The 27,906-nt window shown below is 38.3% G+C and overlaps 1 protein-coding gene across 1 annotated transcript in view; it reads right to left on the bottom strand.

Moving 5' to 3' along the window:
• The window catches only part of LOC131252858 (peptidyl-prolyl cis-trans isomerase FKBP20-1), a 31,135-nt gene extending 17,028 nt beyond the window's left edge, over positions 1 to 14,107 (bottom strand). Inside the window, exons 1-2 of the mRNA XM_058253608.1 lie at positions 13,950 to 14,107; positions 1,415 to 1,543 (exon numbers count right to left, since the gene is read on the bottom strand). Of these exons, the coding sequence (XP_058109591.1) occupies positions 1,415 to 1,523 (109 nt within the window). The 5' untranslated portion in view covers positions 1,524 to 1,543; positions 13,950 to 14,107. The remainder of the gene's footprint in view (positions 1 to 1,414; positions 1,544 to 13,949) is intronic.
• Positions 14,108 to 27,906: the final 13,799 nt, after the last annotated feature.

Here is a 27,906-nt window from a genome sequence, read left to right on the forward strand (position 1 = left end):
GCATAACACAAGGGTGGAGCAGCCACCAAAGAGTTTTTCTTCTTCCCTAATTTATTTTTCATGCTTTGTTTAAGAGATTTAGTTTCAATCATGTCTATGGTTAGCTAAACCTCTTAGCTATGGCTAAGAGGTGAAGCTTGTAGCGTGTTGGGATGTTTATTTTGCTTTGATTCTTGTTCTAATTAAACTTCATTGATTTCTAGTTTGATATTAAAGGAATATTTTCGGTTTTCTATGATTTATTGTGACTCAAATTACAATAGATGTTGTGATAGCTTTGGATATCTTTTTTTCCTGTTTTCAGATAGTGAGATTGGTAAATCTCATTGTTCACCATCGTCTCCTGAGCATGATAGGGTGATGGAATCCCTTCCAATCTTTACAATTCTCCTTCATTGAGAATTAGGTTAATGAAAAGTTCAGATTTGATTCAAATTGCTTTGTCTTGCAATTGAATAGGATAGGACTCCAATTCCAATTGTGTTTATTGAATCAAGCAAGGTAGCATCTTAATAGCTACAAGTGGATCCTTGGCACCCTAGTTCCCACCTTTAATTGATAATTTAAACATTATTCACAATTATACTCTTTTATTCCAGAATTCAGATTAAGATCTTTTTCTAGTTCTGGTTCTTTTTACAATACGTACAAGTTTAGTCCCTGTGAATTCGACCTCGTTCTCACGAGTTATTACTACATCGCAACCCTACACTTGGGGTTGTGAACACAGATGCATAAAAGATCTGGATTGCTTGTCTTGTAGACCGGCCAAGGCACAAAATTCAGTCTTTTCCAATGATCCAAACCACTAGATTCAAGGTAGAAGTGGGCCTTGTTTCCATCGAGCAGCTAGAATTGCCCGACGGGCCTAATTTCTTGGTTGTGGCCCATAGATGATGGGGCTGCCAGATGAACCCTGACTTAGCAGCATACGTCCACAGTCCACCATGTGTTCTAATGGGCACTACGGGCATGTATGGATACAAGGAATCCATGGTGTGGATATGGAATTATGGATAACTACAATGATTACGTTTTCCAGCACTCCTCACTCGTGGATTCCCAAAGAGGGTGGTCTGCTTGGGTAGCAAGCAGAAATCCCATTTCCCATTAGACAACAATCACCTTGTATCTTCACCAACTGTGAATAACTTTTTAACTACTATGTGGAATCCACTGTTTTCTTTGCAATCAAAACAACTGCAAACATCAAATCAAGGAAAAAACAATTATTTTTCCATCGATTCCTCGTATCCAAACAGGCCGAATGTGCACTAGACATGTCGATTGGCAATCCTTGAAATTTCTTGGCCAATGTGGAAGTGCCACCATATCTCACTTACCTTAAGGTATACACCCAATAGCCTTTTAATTGCTGACCAAGTAAAGAGTAAATACCAGAAGTCAAGCATACCATCGACAAGGGGAAGGTTCTCTGTTGGTGCAGCGGCATCAGACTTGGCTTGCCTTACAATTGTCTTGATTACACCTCCATCCCCAGTTAAATCTACTGCATCCCCCATGGTTCCTAAGCTTCAACAGCCTGTTGAGTAAAGGGGGAGAAAACATTGACAGATGAGATCAAAACTGCTCAATTGTGGCACATAGTATATTGCAAACATTCAGTTTAATCAAGAACATCATAAGCATAGCCCTGTTAGCCCTGTCCCAGCTATTTGTGTTGACTCTATGAATCCTGGTTAAATTGGAATTCTCTTGTAGTTTCTCTTTTTTTGTTCCTTCATGCCATTGGGCTAATATAATCGCATCATGCATTAAATAAATAAATAAAGGAATGAATTGTCATGACTGCTTAGTAAAATTTCAACAACCCACTGCCCACCTGATACCATCCTCCCCTTACCCCAGCTGGTGCAATCACTACCAAAAGAGTTGCAAACTCATTATCATGATCTCTATACAAAAGTTGCAATTTTAACATCCATTTGATGCATGGAAGCAGTGACAAAATTGGGAAAAAAAAAAAAAGGACAAATCAGTTTAATCAAGAAAAAATGACCAAAATCAAGGAGATTTCCATAGCATTCATAGAGCTTGAGTGGTGCCCGAGTCAACAGGGGCCTGTCTAGAAGCCTGGTAAATAAGATTGTCAATGGAGAAGGGCTTAGAAGTTATGGAGGTTATCCATGCTATCAGGGTTGTTGGCTATATGGAAAGAACAAATCAACATAATGTTTTTCATGGGCCATTTCTGCAAAAGCATTCGTGGGGTGTTGCCAAGTTGAGATAGAGGGAGTTCAGTGGAAAGGCTCTAGAGTATTAAGGAAATCACAGAGAGGCTGGAGCGTAAATTATTAACTTGGGAGCAAATCCTTGCATCTACTTCGTGTCTTTGTTTAAGATGCAATGTTCCTTCCTTAGTAGACAAGAAGGCATTGAAGAAACTTTCTTGGTGAGGGTTAGGGAGGCCATGGATCATCTCATTAAGTAAAAGCATGTCCATAAGTTCGAGAGGACACAAGGCCTAAGGTTAGGGAACAGTAGGAATAGGAATATGGCTCTTTTTGGGAAATGCCTTCAGAGAATTAGAAGCTTGGAAGTAGCAAGGGATTAGGATTGTGAATGGCCATCAGAGGCAGGATGCAGGTGTATACGGACTAACAACAGTGGTTGTAAAGAAACTCAAGAAGAAGAATAGGTCTGGGGTGGATTGAGGAAATAGAAAAGGTTCTAGGAGGATCTTTGACCAAAAAAAAAAAAGAAGAAGAAGAAGAAGAAGCTAAAATGCAAAGTTACAGACACAGGTAGCAGGGATACAAGCCACATTGATGGAAGTCTAGGACATGACTACAGATAGGATTACCCATCTAGTACTTCCATACAATTGCAGGGAAATTTTTTTGCTAGAATGATACTCGGTACACTGGCATTGATAGTGATATAGTATGACATGGTACCACACACACATAAAGGTATCCCATGGACAAAGTCATCTCCACTTTGCGTTTTCATTCCTCTATAGAAGTAGGAAAGGGGTGGCAAAGGAACTTTTCTAGGGCATTGGGGAGTAGGTGGGGTAGTGACAATAATGTGGAGGCAATTGCTATTTTGGTGAATTTGTTGAGCGTGTTGGAGGATTATAGATTCCATTAGGGTTCAGTTGGATGCATGTAAAATCTTACTTATGTAAACTCTTTAAACAGGCAAAGAGTTCCACAGGTGAACCATTTCATTCTGTAATGTTTGGCTAACTGGTAAAGTGTTTACCAAATAAATAGTTTTTTGTGTTTGGTTTACTAGTAAAATGCTATTAGGAATTAGAAACTGCTGTTAATAGATTTAAAGAAGAAGAAGAAGAAGAAGACCGTTAGAGACTTATAGAGTGTAAAGAGTTTGTGTATGCAAGCTAAAACACAACTTTTTATTAGTATAAATATTTGAGAGATTTTGATGTAAACTCTTTACATGTTGTAAACACTCTACACTTGTAGTTTTGTAGATTAAAGAGTAAAAGAAGAATAGTAGGAGGAGGAGAGAGAGAGAGAGAGAGAGAGAGAGAGAGAGAGAGAGTTGGACATCCACACCCTCTCCCCTTATATTCTTTTTTTTTTTTTTGAAAGATAAAACATTTTATCAGGCAAAGCTGACAAAAAAAAAAGAAGAAGAAGAAGATGAAGAAGAAGAAAACAAGGAAAACTAAAAGACAACAACCCAACCCCGAGACTAGGAGGGAAACCCAAAGATACCTTAAAAGACTCAAGGCGCCCAATCCATGAAAAACAATAAAACCCTACAAAACGCCCCAACTGAGGAGACCCTCAAATTTCTGAAACAATGATTATTTCTCTCAGACCAAACAGCCCACAGGACAGCCATAAGAAGAGTCCTCCACTTCTTTCTCCCAATCACCCCTTGTGAATCCGCATGCCACGAACAAAGGAGACCATCAATAGAGGCAAGCATTACCCACAAAACCCCAGCCAAATCAAGAACATGTCGCCATATTTCCTAAGGGCGCGTTTGGGAGCTTGTAAATGGAGGTAAATGAATTGGGAGTAAATGGCTTACTCCGCATGTGTTTGGATGGAAGTAAATGAAATGCATTTAAAATCCAAATATTTTGTTTGGATAGGAGTAAATGGGAGGATTTGGAATGCATTAAAATTTTTCAATATATTCACAATAGCACGTGATATCCCAAATCAGCCTTAATATCTCAAATTAGTGTGCATATGTGATATTTAATAGATTGATTGTAATAAGCCCATTGAAATATATAATTTAGCCAAAAATTAAAATAAAAATCTTCAGCCTTGGGTGGGCCACAAACAGAAGGATCACAAACAACTTGCCAATGCTTTTTAACCATCCATTTAGATGGCCAACCTTTAGACGATTTGGATCGTTTTATTGGTGTGATTTTAGTGATGAAGCCGGTATTTGAATGGTTTTGGAGCATCACTAGCAAGCCGTATATATGGTGGACATGTGCGTAGCACCACCTTTGTTCAGTCGCACGACTCTCTAAGGGATCTCAAAAGGGCATTTCACCCCATTTACTTCCAAATTCTCTCTCGTAGGGAGAATTTCATTTACAAGCCCATTTACTTCCATTTCATTTTATTTGCATGCATTTACTTCCATCCAAACACATTTAAAATACCATTTACTTTCATTTTGTCCCAATTCCCTCCATTTACTTCTATCAAAATGGCCCCAAAGTGAAAGAACAAAGGAAGAGATGATCCACTGACTCTGCATCTTCAAGGCACAACAAGCACACATTAGTCAAGGGGATGCCTCTTTTCTTTAGATTGTTGACCGTGAGCACCCAATTCTTACCGACTAGCCACACAAAAGCAGCAACTTTAGGAGGCAACCTATAGAACTAAACGGCTTCAGTGTGACAGCATGTCACTGACAAAACCGGGAGAACAAGAGATCCATAAAAGGAACACACCAAGAAGGAACCCGAGCTAGCAAAAGGCTAGACTAACGAATCTTCTAAACCCAAAGATGGGATAAAACCCTACAAACGAGGTAGAAGCACCATTAGATCTTGAATTTCAGTAAACACTGCCAAAAAAAATTTTGGAAGAGAACATACAACAGCAAGAGCAAGAAAAGCAAGCAAGGAGGAGGGACTACCACACCACAAATCTGATTAAAACCTGATTCTCGAACCATTACCCAAAGCAAAGGTCATTGATGTAGGAAACTAGCCACTTGCTCTAAAAGCTCGAACTGATAGAGCGTGGTGAATCAATCCCTTTATCTTATAGCCCAGGTCAGAACCTTAGTCAAATCCCCCTCGTGGGCCCTGCTTCACATGGGTCTCGACTCATACGAGCCACCTGCCTCACACGCGCCATCCACCCTGAGTATGCCCCTGCTTCACACAGGCCACCCCACTCGATCCCGATGTGAAAATGCCACTGCATTAATCACCCCCGGTGAGGAGTCTCGAACACAAGACATCCCACTATGGTACCACTTTTGCTGCAAGATAACTAACAACTTGCTCTAAAAGCTCAAACTGATGAAGCGTGGCGTATCAATCCCCTTATCTCATAGCCCAGGTCAGGCCCTCGGCCGAACCCCCCTTGTGGGCCCCACTTCACATGGGTCTCGCCTCACACTAGCCACCCATCTCACATGGACCGCCTACTCCGAGTGTGCCCCTACTTCACACAAGCCACCCCACTTAAGCTTGGTGTGAAAATGCCCATGCATTAGTCACTCTTTCAAAACTTTAGGAGCGGTCTTAGTAATCCCCTTCCATAAGAAAGAAGCTTAGTATAGGGAGGAAGATTTAGTTCACAAGCCTTGGGGATTCAACCCATACTTAGCAAAAATAACCGATCTCCAAAGACTATCTTCCTCCCGACAAAACCTCAAGGCCCATTTTCCCAATAGAGCCTCATTGACCAAATCCAACCTCTTAATTCCCACTCCTCCCTTAGATAAAATGGAGAACAAACCTCCTTCCAATTTAGAAGCGGAAATTTCCCCCCTTACCACAATAACTCCCTATGAAGTTTATCAATCCGGAGGAGAATTGGTTTGGGACAATAGAACAACGGTATATAGTAAACAAGCAAATTAGAAAGAGATGCCTTAATCAGGGTTGATCTACCCCCAAGGAGAGAAACTAACTCTTCCAAGGAGATAATTTTCTCCCCATCCTTTCAATAATTTTATCTCGCAAATACAATATAGGCTTACCTCCACAAAAAGGGAGACCCATGAATGGACTAGGTAGGGCCCCTGTTTTACATCCAAAAGACTCATCTAAACTAGTAATTACCTCCAAGGATAGATTAATCTCAAAAAAAAAAAAAAAAACTCACTTTCAGACAAATTCACCTTCAAACCTGAAACCACTTCGAACCAACACATTGTCATGCTAAAAAACCCGCGACACAGTCATTAGCTTCACAAAACAACAAGGTATCATCAGCAAACTAAAAGTGAGGAAAGTTCTCCACCTGGAACTCCCTAAAAAGGGCCACATCTTGACCCTTAGATAATGTACAACTAAGAGCTTCAGTGACGAAAACAAAAAGGAAATGGTACAAAGGATCACCCTAACAGAGACCCTAGGAAGCCCTAAAGAATTCGAAGGGTGATCCGTTAATAAAAACCGAGAACCGAGCTAAGGAAACACAAGATCGGATCCAAGCCCTCCATTTGTCCATGAATCCAAATATGCCTAGCAGTCCACATGGTCATAGGCTTTTTCAAGGTCAAGCTTATAAAGCACCCCCTGCCTACCTGCCCTATTGCAAAAGTCCAAACATTCATGAGCTATAAGGACACTATCTAGGATTTGTCTCCCTTGCGCAAAAGCACTTTGAAAGGGAGAGATGATCTTAAGGATCACCAATCTCAATCTCTGACCGAGGATTTTGGCCAAAATTTTATAGGGGTTGTCAACAAGGCCAATAGGCCGATAATCTTTAAGGTTGACAGCACCTTCCAACTTAGGAATAAGGGCTAAGAAGGTACTTCCCATTTTAGAGGACAAACAATTAGCCTCAAAGAAGTTAACCACAAAGCTAGCAAGATCTATCTTTACCAATTCCCAAAAAGACTAGTATAAAGCTAGGGGAAAGCCATTAGGACCAGGAACTTTATCTCCACCCAAATCCCAAACTGCAAATTTTATCTCATCAAGAAGGAAAGGCTTCTCCAAAAAAGTCACGTCTTCCTAAGAGATACAATTAAAGGCCAAATCATCAATGTAGGGATGAAAAATACTTCTTGATGACAATAAATTAGAATAAAAATTAACAATAGAATTGTAAATACTATCCTTATCAAAAATACTTTCACCATCAACAACCAGAGAGGAAATAGAATTTACAAGCACCTTTGCATGGCTATTCCGTGGAAGAACTTTGTGTTACAATCACCCCCTTTAAGCTAAATTGTCTGGGAACGCTAGCCACCATTTTATTTCCTCTTTTAATCTAGCACAATTGTCTGAAGATAATTTAGCTTTTGAAAAAAATATAATAAAATGTAAAAATGACAAAACTGCTCATAATAACAAAAGCGAATATACTTGACATGTCCCAAACTCTCTCAAACAACTAATAACTGAAGAGAATGACTAAAAGTAGAAGCTACGTGGGTCGTCCACTGTATGGTCCACCTCCACATCCATTAACACTCCCCCTAGTATATGCACATAGATTAACTGTAACTAAGGGCCTTGATGAACACATCAACAAGTTAATCCTTAGACCGGACATATGGTGTAGAGATTTCGCCATTAGAGACGTATAAAGTGACAATTGGCTTCAATATGTTTAGTTCTCTCATGACAGATTGGGTTGTTTGCAATATGGGATGCTGCCTGATTATCATAAAATAACTACATAGGTAGATTCACCATAAATCTCCTTTCCTGCAACAATTTTTTGAGCCAATCAACTCACAAGTAGTATGAGCAATTGCTCTATATCATGCTTTAGCGCTTAATTGGGCCACAACACTCTACTTCTTACTCTTCCATGTGATTAGATTTCCTCCCATAAACATGTAGTACTCACTAGTAAACCATCTATCTACTAAAGAACCTACCCAATCTGCATTATGGTACCCTATGACCTGAAGATGATTGTTCCATCTGTATAAGAGCCCTAAAATAGTACTCTTTTAAGATACTGCAGAATTTGACCAATTGCATCCGTATGAGGTACCTTCGGAGAACTTATAAACTGGCTCACCACACTTCTAACATAAGATATGCCCAACTGAGTGATAGTTAAATAGATGAGTTTCCCAACCAATCTTCTATACCTCGCTGGGTCCTTCAAATACATCTCATTAATCCCTAACAAGTTTGTGATTCAATTCCATTGGTGTATCAACCGGCTTAGTACCAAGAAGGCTCGTCTTAGTAAGCAAATGTAAAACGCATTTCAGTTGACAATGGATTAATTCATTCCTTTGACCTAGAAACTTATATACCAAAAAGTATTGAAGATGACTCAGATCTTTTGTGAAGAAATGCTTATGAAAATACTTCTTAAGCTCCTTAATCCCCTTATTGTCACTTTCTATGATAATGATATCACCAACATACAAAGACAAAATGATCAGCATGGCTTCAAACAAAGCCATAGTTCAAGACAACTTTACTGAATTTGTTAAACCATGCACGTGATGGCTACTTCAACCCATAAATCGCCTTGTTCAATTTACACACCTTGTCTTACTCTCCCTAAGCAACAAATTCAAGTGGTTACTCCATATAAACTTCCTCTGTGAGATCATCATCAAGAAAGGCATTTTTCGACATCCAGTTGGAAGAAGGATCAGCCATGATTAACAACTACAAAAAAGATAACACGAATAGAATTCAACTTGGCAACAAGAGAGAAGACTTTTGTATATATCCCTTAACAACCAAGCAAGTCTTCAACACTCAATCATATTATCAGGAAGAAATTTAATGGTGTACACCCACCTGCAATCAACATGAGCAAATATATCCAACATGTCCTAAACCCTCTTAGACAACTAATAACTCAAGAGAACGACTAAAAACAAAGGCTTCTGTGTGTGTGTGTGTGTGTGTGTGTGTGTGTGTGTGTGCGTGTGTATTACACACACACACTCACATATATGTATGTATGTATGTATGTATGTATACATGTATGTATGTATGTATGTATACATGTATGTATGTATGTATATCCCTTGACATATGGAAACATGCATGAATATTGTCAATAATATTGCAAATACTGGGGAATGTGTTCATGTCAGAGGGAAACATTGGGCAAACATTAGGAAAATGGTGGAATTTTTCAGTGAAACTTCAGGAGATGTTAAAAGACGTGTTATTACACACTTAGAAACCAAAATAGTACAAAATAGAACTATGCATAATAGGTTTCCATTGTATAGGGGCCCAAACTATGCGTTTGGGACAAATATTTAATTAGTAAATATGATTTACACCAATTTTTAAGAAATAATGCAATAATTCGGCACATATAATCACTAATTTAAAACAACCCTAGGAAGATATCCCCAAAAAAAAATTCAACAAAAGTTGGTCTTTTGTATTTTTTTAAAAATTTATTCAGGTATTAACGCTGGCATCGTCGATACATGCAATTATATTTATAAAAGGGTTGTCGCTGATGTATCACGATACCGAAAATATCGTGAGATCTCGGCAATATTATGATGATATTGGTGATAACTTCTAAACTGTTTTATTACGCCCGGTATCTGTATCATTGAGGTGTATTACAGATAATATCAAGTTGATATTATCGGCTATATTTTAACATTGCTCCCAAGTCCCAACCATACGCATGGTGAAAAGTGTTACATGTAAAGTTTTTGCAAAATGGGGATTTTACAAGCATTGACCAGACCCCTTAGGGCTTGTTTGGATCCTTAACTCACTTAAGAGATGGATTTCCATTTCCAGTTCTTTAAATCCTGGAAATGGATTTCCGTTTATTGTGTTTGCCGTTTATTGTGTTTGGGACCTTGGGTGCGTCGATAAGGTTGCCTATGAAAATGAATGGCTGCTTTACATTTGGATAACATCTCTTGGACAGTTGGACAACCTTTTTCCTTAAAAGCGTACAGGATGAGAATATAAAGAACATGTGAGCAGTGGCATGCTTACCAATATTGCACGTGTACAAAACTAGAATCCCATAATAAGTAGGTTCTAAAATATGAATATGCTCTTCACTTAAGGATGGATATGTCAGAATACAACTGCAGTCAAGGATGTGGAGTAGAGAGTTTTCACTTTTCTTTAACTTTTTCTTTCCTTTTTTTCTTAGAAAGTCCTTTCCAAGAAAGCTAAATCTCAAGCTCCCCCCTTAGCACTCTATTCAATCATTTGGAAAAGCTTGTCCTTCCAAGAATAATAGTGCAGCCAAACACATTTTTTCACTTAGAAATGGAAATTCATTTCTTAGGTGAGTTTTCAAGGATCCAATCAAGCCCTTAGCAGCACGACAAGAGAGTTTAGGTTGGGACTCTATGTGGGCAGAACCCATGCCCACAAGGGAGGGAGGCTTTCTTGTTGGACAGACATGATGGATACGATTTTAAAGTGAGGCTGTCTCAAAAAAGGGATTTTGTCTAGCAAAAATTTTCTTGACACGTGCAGGATGGAGTCAGCCAATCATCAACCCATCTAGTTCTACAACACACAAACATGCCTCTAAATACTCATCTTGGTACAAAATTTAGCTCATACCATTCATTTCTATCAGATGCACTGCTAATAAAATTGCGATAATTTGTTCAATAGAGAGGAAATGACCAAATGGAAATTCGTTTCTTGAAGTTTATAAGAAAATTGTGAATTCCAAAGGCCCCATCTCCAAATGCCAAAGAAACACACCACACATAACAACATGGAACTCGTGTGCCGGATTCGAGACATTCATAGGGAGGTCCCACAACATCTCCTGTCCTAAAGATCAAGCTGGTGCATAGTGCATACATCATGTGAACAACAAATGCAACACGAATCCGGAATATCAAGGTCTCAGGCAGTGTTCGAAATATCGATACTATCATGACACTGGTTATCATTTTTTTATTTTTTTTTTAGAGAAAACAAGAGGAATTATTAAGAAAAAATCAAGGAGGGATCGAGATCCCATTATAAAGAGCCTCATGGCTACTGTTTATGCTATTTGCCTCGATTCCAAGGTCAAACGAAATGTTTAACCTATAGGCAAGAATGTGAAGTTCATTAAACACAAAACTTCCAGAGCTTGGAAGTAGTCATTGATGATAAGTAATGATACTCTTGGGGTCCCCTTCAACCACATCTGAGCCATAAAACCTTTCTGTAAAGAATCTCAAAGATTCTCTAAGATAAGAGCTTTAGCATCAACATTCCAGTGAATGAGTGTTAAGTTTCCAAATCCTGATTGGCAGGGGCTACAAAGTTTCATCACACCTTGATACTATCATTTATGGAAGAGTTGTCAAACACCTCCTTCCAAGTTCTCATCAAATCTGTCAACAAGACCTGACAGATATCTTTTCAAGATGATGCCCATTTGATGAGACTACATTTTATCTTCTCATAATTTTCAACACGGGATAGTACTATCATTAAAGATACAGTTGTGTTTCACCCTTTCTAGACCTCCCACACACAACAAACGAGAGCATAGACAATGAGACTTCCCCTCTTCCCTTGAAAGGACCCAATCTTCAGCTTCTAAAAACTTCATGCCTTTTTTTTTCTTTTTTTTTTGGGGGGGCGGGGGGTCCTTTAGATTTCTAAAGGCATTGTTCTGCATTATCCTTCCTCGAAGCTCCTCAAAGCAGTCCTCCAAGAAACTTCTCTTGTTAAACACCATACTAAAAAGACATCCAACCACTTTTCGCCATTCTCCACCTAACTAATATTTCCCAATACAAACACTAGCGTAACTCATGTAGATATGAGGAGAGGGTGACTTGCAACCATAAAGCGCCACACAAGGGAACGTCTTTATGGAGAGAGGCCAGGACTCCTATGTTAGTTTTGCACCAATAAAAAATGGTGGTGACTCATCCTCCTCGCATTTGGTATTGATCAAACCATCTGAATTTTAGGTCCCTTTGTGGATGGAGCATATATCCGAAATCATATTGATCAATCAATCCTAACCATCCAATTAATGGCTACCAAACTGATGGTTACAGTAAAATATCAAGATTGGAGGGGAGAAATTAAACTGTTAATATTATCTTCTCATTGCAATTTTTAGGTTATGCTCCATCCACAATTAGGTGAATGATTTGCATTACAATTATGCGATGCGTACCTTGAAAGAGTAACCGCCATTATTTAAATGGTGCCAAAACTAACGCAGGAGTCTAGCGCACCAGTGAAAGTCACCCTACCTGTATAACTACATGGGTCTACTAGTGTCTCCCCTTTTGAGACTCTAAAGCCCTTGCACATTTCACTCTTTAAATTCCCTACCATATTCGCTGCTGATAACCTTCCCCCACAAGGCATTTGATTCCTCCCAAAACCTCCACATCATTTGCTAAGAAGGCTCTAATGTCTTTCCCTAATTCTTCTCGCCTCCAATCCCCCACTCTTTCTTGGCCATTTGAAAATCCTCAATCCTCCCATTTCATCTAATCATGCTTTTGATTCTCTCCCCTTCCCTCCCAAAGTTCATGCTTTTGAAAATCCTCAATCCTCCCACACAAGTTGATTGATCAAAATTTGAAGAATTCAATAGTTCAGATTATCTTGATTGATCATCGCAACCAAATCCGTGGTCTAAAATGGATACAATCGCCCCACATCCCACATGTGTGCACAAGAAAAGGCCCACTCTCTTTTTTATCCTATCTCTAATTTCCTTTTCTTTCATATCTCTATATTATAAAGTAAGTAATCTTAGATTTTTCTTACTTAAGGTACTTTCTTATTTTAGATATTCCATGTCAAGGAAATAATTAGTTTTCCTATTTTGAAGATCTTGGCTAGCTAGGAATCCTATTGTTAGATTCAATAGATTATGTTGAAGATTGTAAGCACCCATTATAAATAAGGCTTAGGCCTATGGAATGAGACACAGTTGAACGATATTCTCTTTAAGCAATTCTCTTGTTCCTCTACAGTAGTTGTTGAAGAAGAGAAGTGATCTCTAGTTTAAGACTAGAGGATTGTTGAACTTGCTCACAGTCTTGCATTCTTTTCTCTTTTGTGGTTCGAACTTAAATCTAGCGCGTTGAATCTTATAGCAATAGTTTCTTCCTTGATCTAGTTGCATCAAAAGTCCATCCCTTCGAATCTTCTCCACTCCATTTTCCATGTACCTAAAGTCACCCCACCCAATAAACAGACTGGCTGCATTCCCAGGCTAATGAAGATTCACCGCAGGGACCACCCCACAGACATCCAGGATCCTGCAAACATGCCATGTTGGCACATGGTTGTGCTTCTGTTCAGCACATGAAGGTGCCATTCATCTATCCATAACGATAGCAAGTAGCCCCCAAATCGCAATTTTGTTCCTTTGAACTCCAACTCGAAAGCAACAAAATTGCAATTTGGAAACCATTCCTCAATCATAAAAACTAATTTATCTAACCACTATTAAATTCAATTCAATAATGCATCCAAACATGGCCAAAGATACCAAAAAAAAAAAAAAAAAAAACACCAAAAAAAACCAAAAAAAAAAACCCAAAAAAACAAAACAAAACAAAACAAAAAAAGAAAAAAATCGCAATTCTATTGCTTTGACCTACTACTCAAGAGCAACGTAATTGCAATTTGTACACCCTTCCTTCAATCATAAACACTAAGGAAACCCAAGTTGGGTTCGTTTCCAAATTATCTAATTAAACATTATTGCAATTCAATTCAATAGCGCATCCAAACGCGGCCTAAGATGCCCGAAAAAATTTGGTTTTTTTTTTTTCTTTTTGGGGCCCTAAAACAGGAATCGGCCACAAGGATGTATTGCACTTACTTGGTTTTGGGAGAGGAACGGACGGTGGAGATGAGATTTATTGGAACCGATACGGTTCGTAGAATTCGGGACCGATATGTCGGTAGAAGACAGATGGAGCGAAATCTGCAGAGAGAGAGAGAGAAGAAAAAGGGCCACATCGTCCGATGGAAAAGAAAAAGAGAATCCCTTTTATTCTGCCGGGACTGGCACGTCAGCTCGGGGCATCGGAAGTGTTTTGCACGTGACAATGGCATCTGTGGCACGTGATAGTCCTAGCAAGGTAAGAAACGACTACTGAGGCGGGACGCGGATTGCGTACTGACACTGCCATAGCCACGTAACTACTGTACGGTGTTTTGTGATCCCACAATGATGCATGTGTTTTATCCACGCCGTTCATCCATTTTGGATCATTAGTTTAGGGCGTATTTGGACGGGCGGATTCCATGGGATTGGATCGTGTTAGGGTGGATGGCAGCGTTTTCAAGGTAATGATGCTGCGTCGGTGGATTTGCTGGCAATCCCATGGGATTGGTATATTCCATGTCCAGCACGTGGCATGTTTGGTTGGGTGGACTGAAGTTGGGATTGCAACACAAGGCCTGTTTGGCCGGGCATGGGATTGCCGCAAGCCATGGGATTGAATCCAAATGCTGCCAAGGGTCCGGAATAGTCGGTTATAACCGTCTATGGGCAGGAAATGGATTGGCTGCTCCCCCTGCCACCAGCTCTGTGGCTCATGGTCTGTGCTCTGTCGGCCCTACCATGATGTATGTGTTTCCTTGGGTTCATTTCATCCATTTTTACATCATTTTACGGTGTGATTTAAAAAATTAGGGGGATATAAATCTCAGTTGGACCACACTACATGATAACAATAGTGATTGAATATCCACCATTATAATCCACAAAGGGCACACTATTTACAGTTTATTTGACATCCAATCAATTGATTAGGTCATACGGGCCAGATGAAGTGAAAAAACAAAGATCAGCTTGATCCAACTTTTGATAATGGTCCCCAAAATGTTTTCAATGGTCAACCCTCATTCAATACTGTTTCCTTTAACGTGGTCCACATGAGTTTTGGATATACCTAATTTTTGGAATCACAATGTAAAATGATCTGGTTTATTCAATTAATGTCACTATCACGTGGGACATGTCCACATATCCAGTGGACCACATCATATGACTGTGGTATGATACAAACATATCGATATAATATATGGCAGTCGATAATGTAACCCATCTCCACGGCTCATATGGCCGATGTTAGCATAAGTCATACACGAAAAAGAGAGGAAAAGGAACAAGTGACAACAAGAAAGTTACAGTACCAGTGTTGGGCTAGAATTTAAAAATAACAATCATTGCAAGAAAAAGAACCACAATGCTAACCAGAAGTGCACATAATCTCTCTCTATCTGATGGGGCAAGATCATCAGTCGACGTGGCCCTAGAAACCATGGCCTACATCATCTGTCGGATAGACGAAATCGCAGAATGGCGGATGTCCAGCTCATCAAAATATGCGGCAACCTGAACCGCAGGAGATTCTGTGCGAGGTCTCGACAGTGCACAGGCCTAACTGAAGTGACCGTCTCAGCATGCAACAGCTTCCTTCCAGTTCTTGAAGGCTCGGTGTCTCGCTCCACTAAATCCCTCCACCTCCAACCTAGCATCGTCTCATGTCAGATATATACCTGGCCGACGTCCCTCCAAGACGACTTAGTATTTCTTCTTTCCTATCTGCAATGACATGGAGGTAATTGGCACGAGATTCGTGTTTTGAAATAGAATCGCGAACGAAGTGTACATGCATTATTGTCCTATCGAAAAAATCAATAAATACAAATAAACTTACTAAATAAAAAGAAAATAAATTATAAGTACGTACCCTTCCAAACAAGCGAAGTGTGTGGTTTTATCTGTCTTAATGTGCATAATGCAAACATGTGAAACCATATACGAAATATATTAATTAGCAAAAAATTGTCACCATCACATCAGTCATATTGGTATACGCTACGCATATACTAACATAATATCAATCCCAAAAAAAAAAAAAAAAGTTTTCAGAAATCATGTCTATCAAAGTTATTACATGCCCAATTAAGTAACAAGAAAACATAATTAGGGACAACACTTCCTCAGTCCACATAAAATCATGAAAGACAAAGAACAACAATTTCAGACAATAAACAAGTAGATGAAAATAAACAAAGACATGTGCAGTATAATAAGGCTAGAAATTGGAACTTAGAAATCCTCAGCCAACAAAAAATCATGAAAGATAAAGAATAACAGATTCAGACAATGAACAAGAAGATGAAAATAAGTATTGACATGTGTAGGATAACAAGGCTATAAAATAACTGTTTTGAATAGTTATACAAGTAGATGAAAATAACTGTTTGAATTATTTCCATATAGATAACTGATTGAATTAAAAGTAAACAGAGATACACTAGCTAGAATCTGCCTCAGGGAGCAGAAACTAGATAGGCCCCTAGATTGGCAAATTCGGGTAACTTATTGATTTGGCTGTATTAAATTTCCAATCGAACCAATCAAAACCAAAGAGGTCTTTGTAGAATCATAGCCAAATGGACAATCATGACTTCTTCTATTAAAAAGATCCACTTTTACGAAAGATGGCATAAAGCTCCATTTTAGGCATCCATTATTCAAATGCAACAATGTGTAGAAGAGATTGGTCCTAACAGTTGAGTACTGAGAAAAGGGCAAAGACATGTGCAGGATAACAAGGCGTTGAAACCATTCCTTATAGGATCCTCAGCCTATAGAAAATCATGAAGAACAATGAACAGCAATTTCGTATAAATTAGTAGAACCACGACCATATAATAATTTTCGGGCTATCAATCATTATATAAGTAGATGAAAATAAGTAGAAGTACAGATGAAACTTACTTCTTTTCTCTTTTTTTTTTCTGAAAGATAACTAATTGAATTAAGAGAAAACAGAGATACATTAGCTAGAAACTACTTAGAGAGCAGAAAGTAGATAAGCCCCTACATTGGTAAATTCGGATAACTTTTTCAACTATTTTTATTTTTTTTGCCAATTCTCTTCAAATTATCTCTGGAAATTGCAATGTCTTGGAATTAGGATGTTGGAAGATTCATTCAGTATATAATAGCAATAAATAACAACCATATTTACAGTTTTTGGGACAAAAATTTGGATGTTGGAGATAAAATAGGCAACAACATATATCAATTTAATCACAGCATGCATTATAAGACTAAATTGTCACCCACACTTATATAAAAGATGCATAGCAATATTCGACTGAGAACCTTTTTTTAAAGAAAGGAACAACAGTTCCCAACCAAGGAATCATGTTTGTAAAAAATATATTATAATGATGTATTCAGCAGGAAATCAACTACACATATCTGGATTGAATCGAATAGATAATCTTCAAACTAAAAACTCAACACTTTTCATATATACTGAACAAATAAATAAAACAATACTTCCTATATGTATATGAACCAAAGAGCAATCCTCTTCCATAATATACTCAATGAAAAGAGATGTATAACAGTAATGCACAATAGATGAGAGTAACCATACTAGATACGTATAACATATCCCAGAGATGAGACTCAAGTACTTCAAATCAATGAAACCATGCTGCGAGTAGCCAATAGAATTCCACGAAAACAACCTGACTTTAGCTTAAACGGAAAAAAAAAATACATTCCATGCTATAAGAAGGAATCCAACTACATATATTTGGATTAAATCCAAATGATACAATCGAAACAATAGAAGACAACAATTTTCATATATGTTAACATTTAAATAAACAATTCTTCATGTATATGAACCAAGAACCTGATTCTATATCCAATCTGAATGTAAAGAATAGGATATGTATGAATTTTATTTTGCACAAATAGACCACTTGACAGAGATGCAAGTAGATGAAATTAAATACCAGTATAATTCCATGCCATATGCTAGACGGGTGGGAATGTAAAATCTAAAAATTTACTAAGAATACATTCCACCTAACATACCATGTCATCTCATTTTACTTATCAGAAACCACATATGGTTAACTTTCAGCCAATGAAGATAGCTCTGGTAATAGGTAGGGCTGGCTGACCTTGAGGTCTTACTTATTCAACATATGAAATTCAATCAAAGTAACTCTCCTAGGAACAGCATTGCATGAAGAACAATACACATCAATTTTAGAGAAATTAGTAGAGTATAAGACAAATCTCCACTTTATGTAATTCAAAGAAAACCCAAATGACAAAATATTCAAAGATATTCAGATTTGTCGAACTTGATGTTAAATAAAAATCCACACAATATCAAAGTAAGAATCCATATAAAAAACATACTGAGAAACACTACAAAAAAGAAAAAGAAAAAGGGACAGATGTGGAAAACAGGATACTTGATAACAGATCCCAAAATATACAAAGATATTTTGATGCAATCCACAGTTTAAACTGAATGTGAAAAACAAGGAAATTTATGGGCACACATTACACGAAAAGAAGATTTCATCTCATTTGATTTATCAGAAAAAACGCATGGACGAAGATTAACAAATGAAGATAGCATTGATCAAACAGTGATTAATACACAGTTTAATTCAAAAAAATTCATAATTGGATTTCATGGAAAACCAACAACAGAAAATCCATCTGAGATATAACAACGTAACACTCCAACTAAGTAAATAGAAATTCTCAGGAGAACAGTCTACAGCAAATAGTCTAGAAATTAGTAGATTATATAACATTCCAGATATACGAAACTAAAGATATCCTAGATAATCAAATTCCTCAAATATATTTAGAGAACCCAAAAACCCCCCAAAATCATGATATTGCAAAGGCCTAATATAATCGGAATCCAGAAGGTCTAAACATGAGAAGTGATATTGAAGAAAACCCACACTACCATACTCCTACGACATCACCACCATCCGAGTTAACAGAACTTGAAGACAATGAAATCATGCAGTGACATACATCTGATTTTTTTAAGAAAGGCAAGATCAATCGGAAAAAAAATCAGTATATAAGACATATTAAGAAGAAATCCAACTGCACATATATATCAGAACTCCAAACAAAGCCATCGCAGCCAGCCACACATGTCAACTCCATCTTGGAGGGCCTGTCTCGCTGGTGACGAAGGTTTTTGACATTAGATGCATCCAAGTCCTTCATGTCCCTCTCAGACGCAATAGAAATCAACATTTACTATAACATGCAAGACATAATCAGGGCATTTCATGGGCATGGAAGAAGACCTACCTTAGTCCAACCACACTGTCAGTTCGCGATGGCAGCGCCCGGTCGACTGAAGACGGCCATCGCGACCTGATGGTGGTTCTTATAACCCCATTTCGCACCAAAAAATACACTCCCGCTACCATCTCTCCCACCAAAGCACCACCCTCTGTAAACGCATCACACAGTCTCCGTACGATGGACTGCGGATAGGCATGGGATGACAACGAGAAGGGATCCCAATCCAGCGTTGGATCCGCGGGATTTCGCAAGTACCAGAGGAAACCTCCCGAATCCAGCGAAAAATCCCATCCGTCTTTAATCCATCGCCGCCCAGACAGACCTACATATGGACGGGGGTGGATTTGAGAACCCTATCCCACCTACTCCAACCTACTCTAGCGTAATCCGCCCGTCCAAACATGCCCTTAGGGCATGAGCCTAAAAATTAGGTAGATATTAATCTCATGTTACCGTATTACAGGAAGTCAATGGTGATTGAACAGTCACTATTAAAAACTTATTAAGGCCCACTGTAATGTTTATTTTCCATCTAACCTGTTGACTAGGTCAAATGGACCTGGATGAAGGGAAAAGATAAATATCACCTTGATCCAAAGCTTTTATAGTCCGCAAGAAGTTTTTAATGGTGGGCGTCAAATTACCACTGATTCTGTTTCCTGTGTGTGGTCCACTTGAGATTTGGATCTACCTCATTTTGTATAATTTCTTAAAATGATATGAAAAATGGATGGACGGTGTGGATAAAATACAAATAGCATGGTGGGACCATAGACCATGGATTTCCTGTCCCCTGAGGCGACTCACGCGAGGAGAGACGCGCATTAGATATTGACACTAGGTGTAGTAGCGGCTCGCTACTAGACGGTGCTCTGTGGGCCCCATTATGATGTATGTGTTTTATCCATTCCGTCCATATATTTTTACAGCTTATTTTATGATATTTTTTTTAAAAATTAAGTAGATCCATATCTCAGGTGGACCAAACCACAGGAAAAAAGTGATGATTGAATGCCCCCTTTAAAAACCTCTTGGGTCCACAAAAGTTTTGGATCAAGCTGATATTCGTGGTTTCCCTTAATCCAGATCCATGTTACCTAATCAATGGGTTAGATGGAAAACAAACAAATACATTAAGCCCTAAAAAAACTAATGATGGCGTTCAATGACCACTATTTTCCTGTGGTACAGTCCACCTTAGATTTGGATTTACCTTATTTTGTGGCTTGTGCCCTATAATAATAATCCAAATTGATTAACCGCATGGATAAAACACATACAGCATGGCGGCGGCCACAAAGCACTCTCTTAAAGTTATGGCTCTACAGCAGTGACAGTATGTAATGTTAGTGAATTTTCTGCGAAATGGGAATCTTTTGGATTGGAATTTTCTGCATTAATAAGTTAGGTGAGGCCTACCCTGATATTTATGCCAAATTTAGTTTATCCATACGTTTTGATAGCCCAATTTAAGACTAATGGCAAAAAATGAGCATGATACAAAACTCAACTGAGCAAGGAAAATTTGGGAAAAGAACTCGGATGTTTATATATCATGTAAACATTATATTATGTGATCTCTACAGGAGTTAAATGAAAATGTAAATTCAAAACAAAAAAAAAAAAAAAAAAAAAACTGAGCTTGATACAAAACTTTTGTTACCATATGGATGTTTGGATGGTGGTTGTTCAATCCCCATTATGTTCTCTCATATGGCCCACATGGCACACGTGTGTGATTGATAGGTCCCCTTGTTCCCATTTCAATACAATCTGATAGTTATCCACAATTTCTCGTACAAGTGTTGTTCACTTGATAAGTGGACTTATGTTGTGTGTCCCACCTAATGCGTGGTGGGGATTTTATATGTGTGCACCATGTTGGCATGTGTGCCATGAATCTTCTGCTCTTTATCTTCGTCCGAATAGCAGTCTTAGTTGATTGAAGCGAGAGTTTGCTATGACCCAGTCGATGGGCTGATTGTCTGTGACCCGGGCACAAAGATAGTAAGTACTATGCCAATGCCAGGGGCTATATGGGGCCCACATAAATGTCAATGAAAAATCCACTATGCGTTTTGCAACACTACAATGGACAAGAGACTAAAAATCATGTGAGTCATACCACATGAAACTGTGAGAATTGAACGCCGGGGTGATATAAGTTTTGTATTAGGATGATATTAATTTGTGCCTATGGTTTATCTAAGTGATAATAACCCTATGAATGGTTTGGATAGCATATAAACATCATGGTCAGCTCCACGGAGGTTTCAACATTTCAACAATGGATGTTTTCGTTCCCATTATTTTATTGGAGTGGCCCTGTGGACATTGTCCGACGTGCACACATACACGGTGGAATGATGCCCATGCTTTCTTAGCTTTTTTCGTCTTGTTAACCTGGTTTTTATTTAATTGAATGTGGGTTTGACTTATATATAAAAATGTGTTTAACTTGGAGTCACCACTAGCCAAAAGAAGCTTGGAATCTACGACCAGTTAGATACCATATAATCGATTAATGGCTGGGGAATCGGAAGATTACCCAATTCGAGTAACTCTTTCGGTTGGCTTATGGCTGTGGATTTTAGGCAAGGACCTTGGTTACAAAAAAAGAAAAAAGAAAGGGTTAAGCACCATTTTTCCACCCTAGTGCAATGCACGATTTCTACTTTACGGGGTTATACGATTTTTAGGAGGATTCGGAAAATTTTCCAATGTTATATAAATCAGGTAATACTTTGAAGGTTTTTTAAGGCCTGCATAGGGGAAATATTAAAGAAATAAACGAAGAATATGTTGGAAAATTTACATAATAATATTTTTTCTGTAAAATATGGAAATAAAAAAATGCAAATTAATCTGAAATAAGGATAGGCTGAAGCACATCTGAAACGCTGTCCTTAAAGCGTTATTTGTCCCTACTCAAGTAAATTGAGTATGCTGATAGGTTACAGACAAACCACTTCTAGGATACGATGATCCTGGTGTGGGTTTGCGTTCAGCAAACACGAAGGCCCACCAATGGAACTCTTGTATACACTATCTTGTAGAATTACAATAAAAGAAAATTCTCAAAATAGAAAAGAGAAGAAAATTTGTGATTTAGACCACTGCACTGGTTAGGTTTTCAGCCACCGGTTCAATTGAACCTTTCTAGACCACACTATTGATCTATTCTTCAAGCAATGGTTCTGATCAACCTTGCTATACTGCTGATATTTTGGTCTGTATGAGAGAAGATGCTTTGATTCGTATTGGGATTGCTGGAGTGTGGTGAGATGGTTTGGAAACCCATTAAGGCCCTCCTTTTATAGGCTATGGTGGTTGGGAGTTATGGTCCAGGGAAATAAATCCCATGACCGTTTTCTAGCTGTTGGAGAAAACTAGCCGTTTTATCACCGTTTTCTGACTATTGTGAATGGGCCATTAAATTGTTGCATGCTAGCCATTTTCTAGTTGTTGGGCTAGCCATACAGCAGTTACAGTTAGACCTTGCAATAATGACATAGCTGTTACAGATCTACAGCAATAGCTCTATTTCAGCTCTCTATATATACTGGAGGACTCTCATTCAGTCCTCTAGTCTCCTCTTCATCCAGCTATCTGCCTTAGCCACTTAGTTGCACCGCGACTCGCACATATCTTGCTCCGGTTCGCTCAAGGTCGTGAAGGAGTGACCCTCTGCGACATGGTATGGACGTGCGAAGTGCGCCACTAGCACCTCTACAAGCACACTGCCTCACATGCCTACGCCCTCGCATCGAGCCCATGCCCAAGCCCGAGCGCGCGGGTGTTTCAGTGCGTCCATAGTCCTTGGACAAATATTATAATACTCCATTGTTTTCATTTAAACTACAAAATCTTCTCTTCCCTTTCTCATGTGGGACTATTCTTAAAAACCCACAAAAAGGTATTTTTCAAACCTTTTTTATATATTATATTATTATTTTTTATTTTAAAATATATATTTATAAAATCAATATTTTGCAACAGAATAAAACCATGATGGGTGTAAATGTGATAAGTGTGTAAGGAATGTGCGGAGTGAAATACGATTTGACTTGAGATGTGAGAATGAAAAGAAAAAACCAGATACCCGTTTTTCAAAAAGGATGATTAGATGACCCTACTTGTTAACTTCAATACTTTCCTCAGCTTTGACTTTGGTGAGACAATGTAGTACACAGGAGGAAAGTTCACAGAAGTATCAGAGTGCTGAGTGGGTTTGGACATGAGTTGTTCTCAAAGAGGAGCACACTATAACTAAGATTAACTTTGAGTCAAAGCAACTGAACATCTTTTCTGCAGCTTGAACTCCTTCGACAACTCGGCACTCTCCAAACTCTCTCTGAAACATCTTGCCTCTCTCTGTCTATCTCTCCCTTGAGTCCTCTCTCTGGATAGCATTTCCTCTCCTATGAACTCTCTCCTTCGATTGGCTCATTTCAAGAATTGTCTAAATAGGACGAAAGTGCCACATGCATTGAGACCAGACAGGGCTAATGTTGCGTCATCGGGGTATTGTGGCAACATTGGTTGGCCATTGTTACAATTGAGGCACAATGTGGTGTGTGGAGAGCGAGCAATCCAGGATGCAATGGATGGTAATCCGCATTCATGGATATAGCTGTACACGAGTCGAGTTAGCTTGGTCAGCTCGCTCGACTTGACTCAGAAAAGTTCGACTCGCCTCGGCTCGAAATTGGATTTGGTCCGAGTCGAGCTAGTTTTTGGAGCTTGAAAATTTTTGATTTGAGTTTGAGCTTGCCCGATCTTGACTGAACTCGGCTCAATAACTTGGTTATTTTGATATTGATGCTACTTGTCAAGTATTTGATGAAATGACTCAACGAAGTGTTGTTTCGGATGCATACATTCCTCATGGGATTGGCTGGTGGCAAGGAAGGAGTGAATATGAAACAAATTACTATAAAAAAATAAAAAATTTACATTATAAATTAACTTCATATCTTGGTTTTGATACTACCCAGTGAGTGTTTGATGAAATACTTGTAAACTGGTATTACTATTTTACACTACATAAAAATTTGAAAATACACTTTATGTGTTTGAGAAAATGTCACGCTAGATTGAACTCGGTCTGAATTGGGCTAGCTACTGACGGAACCGAGCTGAGCTGGCCAATCGGGCTCAGGACGAGTGGAGCCAAGTTTAAGTTGGGGCTCGATTCGGCTCATGTATAGCTATATGACCATGGATGCGGTTTTGCCGCCACTGCATCCATGAATGGCATTCTTTATTCTTTGTGGAAACTTATTCGTGGTTCGTGCATGGACTTAGGCCGGTGCTCTTTCACCCACTTGCCACTTGTATGCCCTTATTTTGGCTGATCCAATCCAATAGACATCTACGGGTCATACTTTTAGCCATACAATCATCTTGGTTGGGCCCACTAAAGTCAATGGGTGAGATTAGATCTCTTGGTTAAGGCGGGGTGTCTGCAGGCCCACATGAGTTTTGGATCTGCCTGATATTTAGTATCCTATACTATCGTGATGTTTCAAAAAAGATGGACGGAGCGGATTTGTCACCGTATATATGTGGGCCTTACACTGCCCTAGGCACAGGAATAAGTCTAAGGAAATCTTGTTCCTAGCCAGGAACAGACGGTATCAATACTTCATTGACGTATGGGTTTTATCCTCAACCTCCGTACATTCCTCCGCTTCATTTTATTTACAAGTCCAAAAGGGGCGGATCTAAGGCTCAGTGGACCACACCACAGGAAAGGCTACATAGACATGGAAGAATGGAAACTCAAATATCACCTTGATTCAAAACTTCGGTGGCCCCTTGGCTTGTAGGATTAAACAATGGCCTGTTTGGCAGCTGGGATTAAATAGTATTAAGTGGTAGTGTAAGTACAAAACTCAGGTGGAACACACCAAAGGAAGAAACGGGGACATTTATGCCTGCCGTTGAAACCTTCCTATGGCTCACCATAATGTTTATTTGCCATCCAACCAGTTCATAAGTTCACATAGACCAGGATGAAGGGAAAACACAAATATCAGCTAGATCTAAAACTATTGTGGCCACCAAGAAGTTTTCAATAGCAGGCATTAAATCTCCACTACTTTATGTGGTCTGGTCCACCTAAGCTTTGGATCTTCCTCATTTATGGGCCCAAATCCGAAAATGTTGTCGCAAAGTAGATGGATGGTGTTGATATAATACATACATCATACTAGAGCCCGCAACTTGCTAATGGTCTTGGATAGAAAAATAATTTTTCATTGCGGTCACCATTTTTCCAAATGTTATAAATCCATATGTTGCTGATAACCCATGAGCTTTTTTATAATCCAAATATTGGATGGAATTTTGAAAAGCCAATGGCAGTAGCGAACAATCTTTTACACCAAACAAGCCCTCGATGATAAGTAATTAATTAGCATGTTCATGGTGTCATGACGGACCCCACTCGATGAGTTGCTCAGATCTAGCACATGGGCTACACGTGCCTCACTTCTTCCATCCAAAAAGGACCATCTAGAATGGGCCATTGACCAAAAATCAGCCAATGGACAATCCATCTCCCAGAAAGAAAAGTAATTAGTTCCCATCCAACGACCCTGCCAACATGTGGCACACCTTAAACATACCAAATAGTGAGCTTGGTTTACATTTAAGAGGAAGATCCTCTGTCCAGTAGACAGGGAATTCTCATTTTCTTCATTTTCATTGGGTCATGTCATCATATATGCAAGCTACAATGATGTCATCACAACATGGTCTAATTCCCTATTTCCCACAGCAGATGAGCCAGATTTAGCATTAAATAAACAAAGCAATATTAAATGTTTAAAGGGCATGGCCCAATCTAGTCCATGCATAGCTCAATCAAATGCTTAAAATCATACAACTAATAAGATTATCCTGAGAAATAAAATTCTAATTAAATAATTATGAATGGTCCAAATGCGGCCAATTCCTATTCTGATAGGTACGCGTTACGTCTCATGTGTGTCGTGCACCAGTTCAACTATAATTTCTTATTCCTGCATCAACTCATTAACTAATTACTCATCTGTATGGTTTTTCCATCAATAAAAATGTAAGCTGGTCATGCTTAGTAAGAAAATCCAACATGGTTCATGCTTATTAAAATTAAAATACAATAGAAACATAGTATGCACAATGATATGAATACAATGATGTATGAATGCATCAGATGGGATGATCGTCCATCTACTTGGGTTGGAGATCGTCAACCCGCATCTACCCGTTGGGTAGACTTTCACCTTTCGATAGATTTTAGCATAGCCCGCATCTGGTAACGCTCTACCAAGATCGACGTTTCTTCCAAGAAGGACCAATAGGATCGACCATGTATTATGCAAATGTAATGAATGATTGATGATGTATAAATGTATTATTTTCATAACTGTTATAGATACTTGTTTTGATAAGTGAATTCAATATACAATTATTATAATTCATGTAATTTGGTGCAGATTAGCATGTGATTTATCGTTGTATACATTCATGGTAATTAAAATCAACCACATTATAACATAACACTCAAATCAGTACATCAATTAATTAAATCATCAAAAACAAATTATTTTAATTCTAATGAATCATGAAGCATGTTAGGTTACTCGCTTGAGTCTGATAGTGTAGAATCCACAAGGTAATTAGGTTGGTTTGAATTTAGATATCCTATCAATTATATCAATGATATTGTTATTCATATATTTTTATTATATGGTGGGGCCCACCTTTGATTAGCATCCTAGGTGGCCAAACCCTAAATGATCAAATAATTGAAATAATATGTTTATTAAATTTAATTATCAAAATTATATATATATATATATATATATATATATATATATATATAATTCCGAAATTGAACGGCAAATGATTGATCGGGGTGGCTCATCGGATGATTGGATCATCAAGATTCTTGAACTCTTAGCATATTTTGCTTCTACACATTGAATGAATGGTGTGAATCTAACCACACATATACCGATGGTTCATCTCGATTTTCTACACTAAGTGATACCAATCGCAGAAATCTACGCTTTCCTTATTAAACATTTTCAAATCTTATCAGTGTGGTCCATCTGATGGTTAGATTGATATGGAAGTTAAGGCCCTTTTATATTTTGGCCTTAGAGATCGTTTGATCCGTATAGATCTAATCTAATTTAACTAAATGCACACCAATTAATCTCTATGACAAGAAACTTCGTATTTAATTTTAGACTTCCATAATCTTTACATCAGATATACCCACATATCAATGCAATGAACATGTAGCCAATTCACACCATTCATTACATAGATCGAATTAAAATTATATTAAATGTACCAAAAAGTAATGAGAAAATAGACAATAACTTAACAGATTTAAGCCCTTTAAAGTTCTCTCCCTTTCTCAGTTGTCACGGGGTGCCCATTTTGCTAATATCTAAATTGGAGTGGAACTACTCTTATGACACAAATATCTAAGTCCACTCCAACTCCGTAAAAAGAAGAAAGATTAGGAATAAAGATAAGATAGAGAAAAATAGAGAAAAAATATGGTAAGTTAAATATAAGATAAGATAAAAAAATTATATTATTATTATTTTATTAAATTTGAAATTTTCACGGACTTTACACCACCAAATTCAATACCTAG

This window comes from Magnolia sinica, chromosome 8, assembly GCF_029962835.1.
Source record: "Magnolia sinica isolate HGM2019 chromosome 8, MsV1, whole genome shotgun sequence".
Lineage (NCBI taxonomy): Eukaryota > Viridiplantae > Streptophyta > Magnoliopsida > Magnoliales > Magnoliaceae > Magnolia > Magnolia sinica.